General features: G+C 40.5%; 2 protein-coding genes across 4 annotated transcripts in view; one reads left to right on the plus strand and one right to left on the minus strand.

Moving 5' to 3' along the window:
* The first annotated feature begins 211 nt into the window (after positions 1–211).
* Positions 212–13,133, plus strand: LOC115151842 (microtubule-associated proteins 1A/1B light chain 3B). The gene is made up of 4 exons (XM_029696130.1): positions 212–460; positions 9,952–10,007; positions 11,113–11,219; positions 11,367–13,133. Exons 1-4 carry the CDS (start codon positions 421–423, stop codon positions 11,539–11,541), a joined length of 378 nt encoding a protein of 125 aa, XP_029551990.1. The 5' UTR covers positions 212–420; the 3' UTR covers positions 11,542–13,133.
* The window catches only part of LOC115151841 (zinc finger CCHC domain-containing protein 14), a 36,101-nt gene continuing 33,229 nt past the window's right edge, over positions 12,974–15,845 (minus strand). For all 3 annotated transcript variants that reach the window (XM_029696127.1, XM_029696129.1, XM_029696126.1), the window contains one exon: positions 12,974–15,314. In XM_029696127.1, coding sequence (XP_029551987.1) covers positions 15,259–15,314 — 56 coding nt within the window. In that variant the 3' untranslated portion in view covers positions 12,974–15,258. The remainder of the gene's footprint in view (positions 15,315–15,845) is intronic.

A 15,845-nucleotide genomic window follows, 5' to 3' on the forward strand; every position in this document is an offset into this window, starting at 1 on the left:
TACATATTTCAATAAGACATTATAAGGGCTCCTACATGTTCATAACAACTAATAACGCATTAGTTTATCAAATCTGTTGGCCTGAAGTACAGTAAGCTTTATCTAACTATATCAGTAGGCCAAATTTGAGTGGAATTGTTCGTTAGCCAGGTTGTCAGATTATTCACTCCAGGCTTGAACCAGGGTAATCTCTCTCTCAATGACGTCAAGTATCAGCTGACTGGTTTGTTTTGCTGTAGACTCCGCAGCAGATAGCAAGGAAGGAGTCGAACAACATCAAGGAGTAAAATCATTTGTTATTCTTACAAGAAATTGGTCTTGAATCGCCCGACAGTTTAAATCGCCTACGGTTGAAATATATTTACCATTCTTACAGGCATCTTTTGCCTCATTTACGAAACATTTTGACCTGCGTGAAATATGCCTTCAGAGAAGACATTCAAACAAAGGAGGACATTTGGTATGTACTAACACAGCAAATTTTAACATTGGAATCTGATTTTATAGATTATATCGTTATTTCAATTAGTAACTGTTCACATTTGGTGGATCCTTATTTCGTAATGTCAGCTTTTATGTGGAAAACAGATGGTTTCCCAATTTCCCCTAGTGTCTGAATAGTTCATCAGTTCAATTTCGACCAGACGCCAAAGGCAATAAACAGTCTAGGTACAAATTTGGAATATCATTAATTTGATATAATATATGCCTACACTTGGCTTTTCAAAGCGACAAATTCGTGATAATTCGTGATAATTAAAGGTGGTGGCTGTATCTAGGCTAATAAAAAAGGTTATGTCCTCAACAGTTATGCAATCCGAATAGACTGAGCAAATATTGGTGTTGTTTAGTTGGTAGGCTTTAGTCTACAATGTCTGTCTCTGTAAAATGTATGTCAATGACAGCGAAACGATCATCGGATTCTGTTGAGCTCAATTTGTTTGTGAAAGGGATGTTTAAAAAACAAAAAAACAAGTAGGCTACATAGGCCTATTGCTCTACTCGAAATGCAGGGACGTGCGCTGCAGAATTGGGGGATGGGACGGATTGCGGAGGTGAAAAGAGGGCCTTGGGGGAAGGGGCCAAAAACAAACGTCTGTAGGCTAACTAACATTATATCATGTAGACCTAGATAACAAACCAAATATGGATTGTCGTGTTAATTTCACTCTGTCAATAGGCCTTTATGTTCAATACAGTTTTGCGTCTGAGATAAGGTCCCTTGTTTGATGGAGTACAGCTACGACCGGACGTTAGTTTTCGTAGCAGTTTAGGGGAGCTTTTCAGCGAACCCTAACCCCTTTCTTAATCTTAACCTAATTATCCTAACCCAGGGATTCCCAAACTGTTTTGGCCCGCGACCCCATTTTGATATTATTATTTTTTTTTGCCACAGTAGGGAGAACCTGGACGAAAGTAACACTTTTAGTTTTTTACTCGGACACAATACTCTGACAGTTTGTGTCCTCTACCTGTAATTTCATTTCTAGGGCAAATGAGTTAAAATTAAATAGACCTAGAACTGAACTACTGCAATGTTACTTTTGTACCTGCGGGGGGGGGGTGCATTCAGTATGATATGTTATGTTTTGCATTCAGTATGATATGTTGTGATTTGTATTATATGATTTGTGGGCAGAACGACAGATTTTTACCTTGTCAGCTCGGGGATTCGATCTAGCTACCTTTCGGTTACTGGCCCAACGCTCTAACCACTGGGCTCCCAAGTGGCGCAGTGGTCTAAGACACTGCCTTTCAGTGCAAGAGGTGTCACTGCATCTTTCGGTTCGAATCCATGTTGCATCACATCCGGCCGTGATTGGGAGTCCCATAGGGCGGTTCATAATTGGCTCAGCGTCGCTGGGTTTGGCCTGGGTAGGCTGTCATTGTAAATAAGAATTTCTTCTTAACTGGCTTGTCTAGTTAAATAAAGGAAAAATAACTAAATTAATCAGCAAAAATGTAAAGTCTTAGACCACTGCGCCACTTGGGAGCCCAGTGGTTAGAGCGTTGGGCCAGTAACCGAAAGGTTGCTAGATCGAATCCCCGAGCTGACAAGGTAAAAATCTGTTGTTCTGCCCCTGAACAAGGCAGTTAACAAACTGTTCCTAGGCCGTCAGTTAAATAAGAATTTGTTCTTAACTGATAAGTAAAGGTTAAATATTTGTTTTATTGTTTTCTTTTAATTAACGCCACTTAGCCAGCGTTAGCCACCTAGCTAGAATTCGTAACATTATGATATGTGGCTAACGTTGGCTAGGTGGCGTTAATTAAAAGAAAACAGTAAAACAAATATTTAACCTTTATTTAACTAGGCAAGTCAGTTAAGAACAAATTCTTATTTAACTAACCCAACGCTCTAACCACTAGGCTACCTGCCGCCCCACTAGGCTACCTGCTGGCGTTGGCTAGCTGGCTGACGTTGGCTGGGTTAGTGTTAAGGAGTTAAGTTAAAGGGTTAGGGGAAGGGTTAGCTAAAATGGTTAAGGAAAGGGTTAGCTAAAAGGGTTAAAGTAAGTGGTAGAGGTCTTTTGGACCTGGGGCTTTCCTACCTAGACCTGATATGCATAAATACATTTTCTAAATATAGAGACTCGTTCCAAACGGACCCGAGGACAACTAGACTCATTCCGTATGGACCTGATTGGACCGTGTCTGGATCCAATCTGAGTGAGGAAAGCAGCAGAAAAGTAATTTTTAAAGCTACTTTATTAAGCGGAGCTGATAATGCGCGAGAGGGGGCAGAGAGGTGCCGCTCTAGCAAGTGGGGCCTACTCATAGCTATAGTAGACTAATAGCTGCCATAGCTAGGTTATTTATCAAAAATGATTAAGTAGTACCTGTCTTGACTGCTTCAAACCGGGAGAAGCTAGTTAAGCTAGCTAACGTTATCTAGCTAGGCTAATTGAGGCTGCAGTGCATCCTCATCCTCTCATCCTACAGTTAAAAATAACAACATTCAGAATATTACCTAAATAGCAGCCTAACCATTCCAAACATATCATACTAATTTGTGTGTCCCGGATTTACGGTAACTATGTTATGTCTAATCTGAGAACAGGCTGGGCGATAAGTGCACAATATCTGTCTTAGCTGTACTATCAGCCATAATTTCATGTTTTTGTACATTTTAATAATGAATTCTCTAGGTTTCACATTTTAAGAAAATGAACCGTGCGTCAACATTGCAATGTTGAGCAACCACAATATTTTGCCTTTACAATATTAATCAGACTAAAATGGATCAAATAATAGCTATATTAACTATCATATTCTCATCTCACTTTAATGGGAATTTAATGGGAGATATTTTTAACTGCTAACCTGTCGACAAAAGCTTATGTGAGAAGCTGATCCATTAAGGCATAATTATAAGGCATAATGTCATTTCTCATTTTCAAACATTCAGTCCCTTGTTGATATTTTGCTAACATTATAAAAGCAATATGAATTAGAGACAATGGCCTGTTGTTAAATGTGTTTTTATTTTATTCCAGGTCATCAGTTTACGTTGTTGCTTTCGTCCCACCCATCTCTCCTGTAACTTCTCCCAGGCTAACAAGACTAGCTAGCATAATACTTGAAACCTATGCTGTCATTTAGTCACTAGATGGATTAATAAGAAAATTACATTTGTTTGGAACCTTAAACAACTATACACAACTCTACAACAGAAAAACACTTCTGGGTCAGTTTTCTTTACTTACATCGCTCAAAACCACATTTTATTGATAGCTTGGTGGATAACATTTTTGTTGCAGGGAGGTCGTCCTCCACCCTAGGAACATGCTGACTTCACAGCATCATTCTAGTTCATGTGTTATCTGAGAAAATGGGCGGTACCCTATGTGGGGAAAAAAGTGATGTAATCAACGGCCAATGTTTACTTTTTTAATTGCGGCTATGACAGTCTATTACAAATCAGTCTGACAGTACTTTTGACAGTATTTTAATCAAATTGTATTTGAATACAGCAGGTGTAGACCTTACCATGAAATGATTACTTACAAGCCCTTATCCAACAATGCAGTTCAAGAAATGGAGTTAAGAAAGTATTTTATAAATAAACTCAAGTTTAAAAAATAATAATAATAATAAAAAAAGTAACACAAGAAAATTACATAACAATAGCGAGGCTATATACATGTGGTACCGGTACCGAGTCAATGTGCAGGGATACAGGTTAGTCGAGGTAATTTGTAAAGTGACTATTCATAGAAAATAAACGGTGAGTAGCAGCAGTGTAAAAACAAAGAGGGGGGGTGTCAATGTAAATAGTCCGAGTGGCCATTTGATTAATTATTCAGCAGTCTTATGGCTTGAGGGTAGAAACTATTAAGCAGCCTTTTGGTCCAAGACATGGCACCCGGTACTGCTTGCCGTGCGGTAGCAGAGAGAACAGTCTATGACTTGGGAGACTGGAGTCTTTGACAATTTTTTGGGCCTTCCTGTGTCCTGGATGTCAGGAAGCTTTGCCCCAGGGATGTACTGGGCCATATGCACTACCCTCTGTAGCGCCTTACGGTCAGATACCAAGCAGTTGCCATACCAGGCGGTGATGCAACCGGTCAGGATACTCTCGATGGTGCAGCTGTAGAAGATTTTGAGGATCTGGGGACCCATGTAAAATCTTCTCACTCTCCTGAGGGGGAAAAGGTGTTGTCGTGCCCTCTTCACAACTGTCTTGGTGTGTTTGAACCATGATAATTCGTTGGTGATGTGGACACCAAGAAACTTGAAACTCTCGACCCGCTCCACTTCAGCCCATCAATATTAATGTGGGCCTGTTCGGCCCTCCTTTTCCCATAGTCCACGATCAGCTCCTTTGTCTTGCTCACATTGAGGGAGAGGTTGTTGTCCTGGCACTACACTGCCAGTTCTCTGACCACCTCCCTATAGGCTGTCTCATTGTTGTCGGTGATCAGGCCTACCACCGTTGTGTCATCAGCAAACTTAATGATGGTGTTGGAGTCGTGCTTGGCCAAGAAGTCGAGAGAGTACAGGAGTGGACTAAGCATGCACTCCTGAGTGGCCCCAGTGTTGAGAATCAGCGTGGCAGATGTGTTGTTGCCTCCCTTACCACCTGGGGGCAGCCCGTCAGGAAGTCCAGGATCCAGTTGCAGAGGGAGGTGTTTAGTCCCAGGGTTCTTAGTTTAGTGATGAGCTTTGTGGGCACTATGGTGTTGAATACTGAGCTGTAGTCAATGAACAGCATTCTCACATAGGTGTTCCTTTTATCCAGGTGGGAAAGGGCAGTGTGGAGTTCAATTTGAGATTGTGTCATCTGTGGATCTGTTGGGGTGGTATGCGAATTGTGGTGGGTCTAGTGTTTCCGGCATGATGGTGTTGATGTGAGCCATGCCCAGCCTTTCAAAGCACTTCATGGCTACTGACGTGAGTGCTATGGGGTGGTAATCATTTAGGCAGGTTACCTTTGCTTTCCTGGGCACAGGGACTATGGTGGTCTGTTTGAAACATGTAGGTATTACAGACTCAATCAGGGAGAGGTTGAAAATGTCAGTGAAGACACTTGCTAGTTGGTCCGCGCATGCTTTGAATACACGTCGTGGTAATCCGTCTGGCCCCGCGGCTTTGTGAATGTTGACCTGTTTAAAGGTCTTGCTCACATTGGCTACGGAGAGCGTGATCACACAGTCGTCCAGAACAGCTGGTACTCTCATGCATGCTTCAGTGTTGCTTGCCTCGAAGTGAGCATAAAAGGCATTTAGCTTGTCTAGTAGGCTCGTGTCACTGGGCAGCTCGCGGCTGGGTTTCCCTTTGTAGTCGTTTTTTTTCAAGCCCTGCTAGAGCCGGTGTGGTAGGATTCAAAATGAGTCCTGTATTGACACTTTGCCTGTTTGATTTGTCTGAGGGCATGGCGGCATTTCTTATAAGCGTCCGGATTAGTGTCTCACTCGTTGAAAGCGGCAGCTCTAGCCTTTAGCTTGGTGCGGATGTTGCCTGTATTCCATGGCTTCTGGTTGGGATATGTATGTACGGTCACTGTGTGTGGTGTAAAGGTGGTCTAGAGTTGTTGTTTTTTCTCCCTCTGGTTGCACATGTGACATGCTGGTAGAAATGAGGTAAAACGGATTTAAGTTCGTTGAGTGCGGTCTTAGTGCCAGCATCAGTTTGTGGCGGTAAATAGACGGCTATGAGTAATATAGATGATAACTCTCTTGGTAGATAGTGTGGTCTACAGCATATCATGAGATATTCTACCTTAAGCTAGCAATACCTCAAGACTTCTTTTAATATTAGACATTGCACACCAGCAGTTATTGACAAATAGACACACACTCCCGCCCCTCATCTTGCATGCATGAAGAAGATTATGCATGAAGAAGAAGCCAGCCAGCTCTATATTATCTTTGTCGTCGTTTAACCACGTCTTGGTGAAACATAAGATATTAGTTTTTAATGTCCCGTTGGTAGGATAGTCTTAATCGTAGATTATCCAGTTTGTTTTCCAGTGGTTGCACGTTGGCCAATAATACGGAGGGTGGTGGTGGTTTACCTACTCGTCGGCTCATGCGGATGACAGGGATTTGGGCCTTGTCTCGACAAAGCAGTATATCCTTTGCATCTGACTCATTACATTTTTTTTTGTTGTACATTTCGAGGTGGGTAATCGCTGTTCTGATGTCCAGAAGCTATTTTTGGTCATAAGAGATGGTAGCAGCAACATTATGTACAAAATGAGTTTCAAACAATGCAAAGAAAAAAAAATACGTAGGTTTGATACCCTGTCTTTGATCCGTTAGAGATGTCACTTTTTAAAACCTCTTAGATATGCATGGTTTTGGTACTGGTTCCGACCGACATTTTCGCTTATAAATCGATCTGTGTACACCGTAGATCAAAATGGCTTGCATTGAGCGAAAGCCATGGTTCCCACGGACACCGTAGCATTTCTTCTGTGCCTGTGTGAAGTAGAATGTGACATCTGAAACCACATGAATCTGGGATGTCCTTCATAATATCTAATTTGCTCTTACGACTGTCCGTCAACTCCTACCTCGCAACCACTGACAAAGCACATGCCTGAAATCGTTACATTGTAGCGCAGCTGTAGGGAGTGGTTTTACCACTGTAGCATAGGTCTGGGCGATATGGCGAAAATATATTAAATTGTATTTTTCTAATTTTTTACGTAATGACTGTATTTGACAATATTTTATGTTTTTGATTAATACAAATTCTACATTTGCTTTGAGTAGTGCGTGACCCTAGGGTGGCAGCACATATATATTCTAAATTATTTCTCCATTCTGATTGTTTTATACTGTTTAATTCAACTTCAACCTAAAATAATATCCTGCATTTCCATCAATTTCTGCATTTCCTGTACTCATTTGAGATCATTTCCAAACTGCCACGATATGGCAAAAATACTAGGCCTTATTTTTCACCAAATGTTGCAATTGCGATTTAGATCAAAACACCTGGGTGAACTTTTGGAATCATGGAAATAGAATGTTTATTATAATTCTATAGTTTGAATATAAATAACAGTGGGCACTTTGTATACAGTGTTGTTTGGCATGACGACGAATGAAAATGCCATGGACGAGTTATTGGGGCAGGGTAGGAACCAAAGTGATGTTTAGTGTTTCCTTGGGGACCCTATAATCTTTGGTTACATTAAATCTTTATTCATATTGCCAACATATTCATGCTTCGCTTATTCCTCTTTGATTTAGAAGATACTGTTGCACAAACAACCTGCTGATTTAAGCCTCCACCAGTACTGTTATAAGGCTGTATTAGCTAGCTACGTTTCCTCTGACTCAGTACTTTTATTAGCTAGCCAGCTGACTAGTGATTAGCATTAGTGGCTAACACGATTTAGCTTAACTTGCTAAGAAAATAAACTAGCTGTTTGCAGATGTAAGAAACAAACTGATATTGTAATTATAGAACGCTTGTGGATTTATATTAAGATCAAAGTGGAAACAATATCGTTGTCATCAACATTGTTGCATGTGCTGCATTGACCACGCAGACTGAACGAAAGTGTCTCGTGGTCAAGCAACAACAAATGCACCCCTTGAGTGACTGGCTGGGACTAGGTCTGTGTGGAAAGCGGCATGGGGAGAGAAAGGAGAGGGATGACACAAGTAGCTGAGTAAACTATAAAAATGGACATTACACACGGCATATCACATTTAACAAATCAAACATTTAAAATAACGTTATAGAACGTATAGTAAAAACCCAGTCCGTGCATAAATACCGGTATATAGTATACTGCCCAGCCCTACAGTAGTACATTCAATGATCGATTTATAGCCATTAATCTAACATATTTCATAGATTTTAAACAAAAAAAAAACACGTTTGTCCTAGACACATTAATATGAGATGAAAAGCGAGTTCCTAACGAGTTCAGGAAGCCAAGCTAGAACTCGTTCTAGCTTGGCTTCACAGCGATGCTGGCAGACGTTTTGATCAAGAGAGACCTTTAGGAAATATGTACATTTTCTCTAACACTAAACATACAAATATGTATTTAACAGTGGAAATGACTTATATACTTTCTAAATATAGCATAATCAAATTATAAATCGACTAACTATAAGATTTCACCATCCTTATAAGCCTTATTCATACAGTTTTGTTGAATAGGAAATACATCATAAAATATTTAATTTCAGGATTTTTTTTACTCCTATTTGTACTGTGTACTTGAGCTTGTGTCCTCAAAAGTGAGTACATCTCAGCAATTTATAACTATTTTTGCCAGAAAGGTGAGATTTTAACCTTTCTTTGAGTATGCAGCATTACTAATTATTGTTTATGACCCTCACATGATAAATAATTACTTTTGGGGATTACGTAGATTACATTTTCGATTACATTTAATTACATTTAACTGGTAAAATCCACTTCAATCAGTGTAGATGAAGGGGAGAAGACAGGTTTAAGAAAGATTTTTAAGCCTTGAGACAATTGAGACATGAATTGTGTATGTGCCATTCAGAGGGTGAATGGGCAAGACAAACTATTTCAGTGCCTTTGAACCGGGTATGGTAGTAGGTGCCAGGTGAACCGGTTTGAGTGTGTCAAGAACTGCAACGCTGCTGGGTTTTTCACACTCAAGTGTGCATCAAGAATGGTCCATCACCCAAAGGACATCCAGCTAACGTGACACAACTATGGGAAGCATTGGAGTCAACAATGGGCAAGCATTTCTGTGGAGCACTTTCAACATCTTGTAGAGTCTATGCCCTGAAGAATTGAGGCTGTTCTCAGGGTAAAAGGGGGTGTAACTCAATATTATGAAGGTGTTCCTAATGTTTGTACACTCAGTGTAGGCCTAGATATAGTAAAGGCTGTTTTTAGCCTTCAGCCTTCATATAATCATATGAATGAATTTATATACAATATTCGACTATAAAAGACTCCTCTGAGAAAACAATTTGTTTGAACTGTCTCTTTAAGTCTATTGTATTTACTAAAGAGCAAAGTGAATTATTATTCCTGTAAAAATCTGTCTCGTGTATTTCTGGATAGAATTGCCTAAATATGAACATTTTAGTGGAGCAATTGGGCTCAAGAGGTCCATCCTTCCAGGCACTTGTGGTGTTGTTTCTTCTGTCCATCAGTCAAAACTGACCCAGGGTTTGTATGTAAACAAAGGGGCCCAAGGCCTTATCTGGTGCCATGGAAACCGTTGTTTTGGCCTTGTTACAAATGGCCACCGAGTTGCAAAGTTCAGCAGGATGGGATTAGTTTAGAAAATATTATGTTCACTTGCTGTTTCATTTATGGTCTGAGTTGATTCATCACCTGGTTTGCTGCACTGATTGTATTGTCTATAACCATAGGGGTTTGAGGCAATGGGCAACATATATTTTTCCTTTGAGTTACCTGTGTGAAAGGCAGATGGGATATAGAACAGATAGTTGTTTTGTCATCTCACCTGTTCTCTCTTCCTTATGTCCACAGAGCAGAGAGTAGATGATGTACGACTGATCCGAGAGCAGCACCCCAACAAGATCCCGGTTAGTATCAGATCTATTACCACCACAACCATGCAAAGATATAATATACTTAAGCAATAAGGCACCAGCGGATGTGGTATACGGCCAATATACCACGGCTAAGGGCTGTTCTTACGTACGACGCAACGCGGAGTGCCTGGAAAGAGCTATTACCACAAACCCCAGAGGTGCCTTATTGCTATTATAAACTGGTTACCAACTTAATTAGAGCAGTAAAAATACATGTTTTGTCGTGGTATACGGTCTGATATACCACGGTTGTCAACCAATCAGGATTCAGGGCTCGAACCACCCAGTTTATACATTGGAATAGAGAGAATTCCTAAATACAGACCCATCCAATGCTTTCCTCAACAGAGGTTATCCTTCCTAACAGATATTATCATGAAGATAAGGTAGAAGGGTATGGAACCGTCTCGGTGTAAGCCATGTGTCAGGACCCAAACAGACCACATATCAGATTGAATATCTCTTAAACCTTCCATCTGCTGCCTCTCTCCTCCACACACACACTCTGACTGACTGAAAGGGCCTCAGTTACAGTACATGACCACTTCCTGATCCTTACCTTTGTCTGTCCAGGGGCCTCAAAATTCTAAGTAATGACCCTCCCCCTCTGATTGACACTAGCTGTATCTTGGTAATGGCTCCTCCCCCTCTGATTGACACTTGCTGTGTCTTGGTAATGGCTCCTCCCCCTCTGACTGACACTAGCTGTGTCTTGGTCATAGAAATAGAATAAATAGAACGGGCGTCCCCATTCAAGTCAATGATGGCGGCCATTGCGAGGCGCAAACCTGGAAATTAAAGCAGGAAGTGTACCCATCAATGTGCTGTGCTGTGATTTGTTGGTTCAACTGACATTATAAAAAATACATTCCATTGTGTGAGTCACATCAGTAACATCATTTGAATTAACGTTCTACATTACCATGGAAATTACACAATTGCGGGTGTACACATGAGTTTACCAGTCAAATCACCAGGGTTAGAGGTTCCGGAGCCCATTCTATTTCTATGGTCTTGGTAATGTGACTCCTCCTAGCATGGTGTGCTGTTGGGACAGTGAGCTCTATAATAAGATGTTTCCTCTGCTTCCTTTCAGGTCATCATTGAGAGATACAAGGGAGAGAAGCAGCTGCCCATCCTGGATAAAACCAAGTTCCTGGTTCCTGACCATGTCAACATGAGTGAACTGATCAAAATAATCAGGTGCTCTTTCATGATGTTACGTTATCCTCTACCTTCTCTGTATTTACTTACATCAATTGATCAGGCACTCACTACAGCAAATGTACTTCTACCAATGTGTGGATCTGATGTGCTGAACTCTTTGTCCATGTATCTTTGTCCCACCAGGAGGCGCCTCCAGCTGAACTCCAACCAGGCCTTCTTCCTGTTGGTGAACGGCCACAGCATGGTGTCCGTGTCGGCAGCCATCGCTGAGGTGTACGAGCGCGAGAAGGACGACGATGGCTTCCTCTACATGGTGTATGCCTCACAGGAGACCTTCGGAACCATGGCCCCCCAGTAACAGCATCCCACCACCACGCCAGCACTCGGACATTGATACTATCTACCACCCTCCCTCCCTGATCCTTCGTTCCTAAATACAGACCTATCCCCCTGCCTTCCCTCCAACCCATGCTTGCTTTACAACGTTAGCCAAGACCATAGGAACCAGCCGACCTCTTCTCCCATGCGCTAAAGGGCCCCTTATAGATATTAAAAGCCCTATCCTGCACCTTCTCATACTCTGCCCCTTACCCATACATTCAGCCATGTGTTTAGGGAAAGGGATTAAATAGTTATGTTTGGGTTTTGTTGTATAGGATGGATTAGTATAGCAGAGATGATTGCCAGTTCAGCTTGAGTTCGCTCGCACAAGTTTCAAACATTTGACATGTTAAATCCCTGCTTGAGTCCATCACGGTTGAGTTCAGATACAGCAAACCCCATCTTTTCTTTTCCACTGGTTGGGTTTGCTAAACTTGAATGAGCTCAGTCTTTTGGATGAAGCTTCAGTCACAACAGCTGCTGAGGAATTTTGTAACAGTTTAGTTGAATCCAGTTTGACTGACATGGGACATTACTGCCACAACAACATGTGTCATCATGTGGTAAAGTCTCCTGTGATGGGTGACTTAGGCCAATAGTCTTAACCGCTGTGACAAAATTACTGTTTCTATTTCCTTTTTAGTCTTTACTTCGGCCAATTCTAGGCAAACTATAGTTTAAGGCTTACATGTTAATGTGTGTTCAGTTTAGCATTCATCTCCCCCTGTCTTTATAATGGTTATGGGTTCAGAGACGAGTACAATTTTCTCCTTAATGAAAACGAAGGTCCTTTTTCAAATATGTTTTTATTTCCCTGCCTTTGTCGTAAATGTCTCCACATAGAAGAGATGTGAGGGACTCTTGGTTAAAAAGAAAAACATGCTATGCTACCGAAAACCTGCTATGATGATTGTAATAAGAAATGTGCCTCTGTGTACAGATATTGGACAAATGAAAGGAATAATAAAACTGACCTTGAACACTATGATAGGATAAGACATGATGATGGAATTGCACGTGTGTTGAAAGGGTCACTGATGTGGGGTTGGTGGCCAGTTAGGACTGGGCGGGCATCATGGGCTGGGTCTGTCCATCTCTCCCCCACCTAGACCTGCCCTAGGGTTCTGGACAGAGCTCATCTCTGGGTGGCATCACACTTTTAGAATATTCAATTTGTTTAATAGAGGGTTATTTACGCCTTTACAATGTGTGCTGACTTGTGTGCTCTTCCCTTTTGCTGTCCTCTTCCCTCTCGCTGTCCTCTCAACTGTTTTAAATGTTAGATGCCTTTTTGTCAGCATTTTTGGCAGTTAATCTTTATTTTGTTTTCATTCAATGTGATTTTGCTTCGTTGTACAAATGTCCATATGCTATACTTGTGCATAATGAATAAGAATGATTCTATGATCAGTTTGATTGAAGGTTTAATAACAGAGGAATGGTACAGTTATCAACCCAATGTTCCTCTGCATTCTCCTGTGTTTGCCACTCTCATTCTTCATATTTACAGCAGTATTACACAACCTTTTCTTGTATTTATGTTGGTATTTTATGAATAAAAAAAATATGTAAAAGTTTGGTGTGTTCCCCATCTAGAACGCATATGCTGGTATTACACTGTGTTGCCAATGAAATTATGAAATCAAAAAACAAAATGCTTTTTACAATGTTTTTCATGCAGTATATAAAACAAGCAAATCTTAAAACACACACCATATGATACAAAAATCTGACATAAAAAAATAATACAGGATCTGCCCTTCAAGTTCAAATCTGCTTCACAATAATACCAAATGTTTTAAAATACCTTTTAAATCAAACAACATGCATAGCTATTGACTAAGAAAATGGCTACGTTACAGTCAAATATGTTTGACAAGAATCTCATTGGAACCAAGTAAGCTGAAACAGTTACAGAAGCAAAAATGCTGTATCATTTTATTATGGCCATACATTTTCTTTAGTAAATGATTGTACCATGCAGGGTTGCTAAGGCATCCAGGATGCACAGCTTAGTGCACAAACGTGATTTCCCATGGTCAATAATTTCACTATTTCATTTTAATGATATAAATGATTATAAATCAAATTGGTTTACACAATGTTTGCAGCATGAACCAGGGTGTATTAACTAAGCACAATGTTACAGAACAGTGTAAAAACAAATGAACCACCAGAGAATCATGTTTGCTCTGCAGCTGTAATGTGCCAACTGTAAACTCTCTTACTCCCATGAGACCTAGACCAGAAACAGCATGGATGTGGTCAAAACATTTTGACAACAGTCCCTGACATGCAATACTGTACTAGTCAAGATACAATCCTGGATTGTCCTACAATTCCTTGATCTTAAGTGACCACTTCCTGATCCTTACCTACAAATATCACATCCACCAGAATGGAACTCCAAGTGGATCCTGATTTTGTCGAAGTCTTGACTATCTATTGGAAGCAATCGGTGCAAGTGTTTATTGGTACATATGATCATTATCAAAGAAATGTCCCTTATGACTGAATTGTGTCCTCCATTCCTGGCTAGGGACGCTCCAGTGCAACACAACAAACCTATAATAACTTGTCCATCCTTGAGGACCACTGTCCTCATGTCACACTCACATCCAATGGCCTGGGACCAGCCAGTCTCATAAAAGTGCTTCACATGCCACACCATGGTGGCAACTTAAGGAGACATTCACTGACACATTCAATATCAAATCTTTCTCAAAAAGGATCCTCTTACATTTCACCACCACCCATTTTGGGCAGTGATTATAACAATTAGACTGCTCCAACTTCTAAACTTCTAAATGATTAAACAAGTTTGGAATAATTTCCAGGCAGTTTGGCACAAAACAATATCAATGGCACATCTTTGTAACGCTGGCACCATCTGTTTCTTTTCATCATTAATACCTGCACTGTACAGGGCTAAGTACCCACAGTGAATGATTTGTTGAATAAAGCACTTGTTTGTTTCTCTTCCTCTTCCCCTGTGCTGTCTGGCAACACAAAGGGAAATTACAGAAGTACTTCCTTGTTTACTTCCTGGTTTCCTCAGAGACATGCTTTGTTTCAGAGGAGGAGGATGTGAAAGACAGTCAGTCAGTGTGCATTATTCGGCAGTCATCTTATGTCTTTACATTCACACTTCATCATCCTCTCAGATATACATCCAACTTTCTTCTCCAGAGCAACTAAAAGGCCATCTTGTCTTAGAACAGTACATTACTTGTTTTGAAAGGGTTGGGTCTGGCTACAGAACTGAGTGACACTGAGGTGTGACCTGAGTAGCGTGAGGAGTTGTCATATTTGTATTTTTTCCTTTGACCAAAATCATCTGTTATAGATGGACTGGAACGAATAAAAATCTGTCGTTCTGCCCCTGAACAAGGCAGTTAACCCACTATTCCTAGGCCGTCATTGAAAATAAGAATTTGTTCTTAACTGACTTGCCTAGTTAAATAAAGGTAAAAAAATATATTTAAAAAAATAGCACACTCCAAATTGACTCTAAAATGTCACTTTCTTCATGGTCTCAAGCAAGAATCTAAGTTGAGTTGAGTAGCCACCATTCACCAGCCGACCATCAAAACTGTGACTGGTGTTCAAAGAGTCACGTCAATGAAAGGAGCTCCTCCAATCTGAGGAACATAAGGTGCTGATGTGCGCAGGAGTGAGACCACAGGAGTTTTCCTTAGTCCCCTGAGTCCTGGCTGTCTGATTTAGGAGCATACTTCAGCCGAAATGTGCCTGAAAAACAAAATACCAATTACGGTCAATATGTCAAGTCCCCTAAGAGGTTTCTGTAGATATAAAAAATATACAGTACCAGTCAAACATTTGGACACACCTACTCATTCAAGGGTTTTTCTTTATTTTTACTATTTTCTACATTGTAGAATAATAGTGAAGACGTCAAAACGATTAAATAACACATATGGAATCATGTAGTAACCAAAAAAGTGTTAAACAAATCAAAATATATTTTATATTTGAGATTCTTCAAAGCACCACCCTTTGCCTAGATGACAGCGCTGGCAATCTCTCAACCAGCTTTATGAGATAGTCACCTGGAATTCATTTCAATTAACAGGTGTGCCTTGTTAAAAGTTAATTTGTGGAATTTCATTCCTTCTTAATGTGTTTGACCCAATCAGTTGTGTTGTGACAAGGTAGGGGTGGTATACAGAAGACAGCCCTGTTTGGTAAAAGACCAAGTCCATATTATGGCAAGAACAGCTCAAATAAGCAAAGAGAAGTGACAGTCCATCATTATTTTAA

This window comes from Salmo trutta, chromosome 17 (assembly GCF_901001165.1).
Source record: "Salmo trutta chromosome 17, fSalTru1.1, whole genome shotgun sequence".
NCBI classification, from domain to species: Eukaryota; Metazoa; Chordata; class Actinopteri; order Salmoniformes; family Salmonidae; genus Salmo; species Salmo trutta.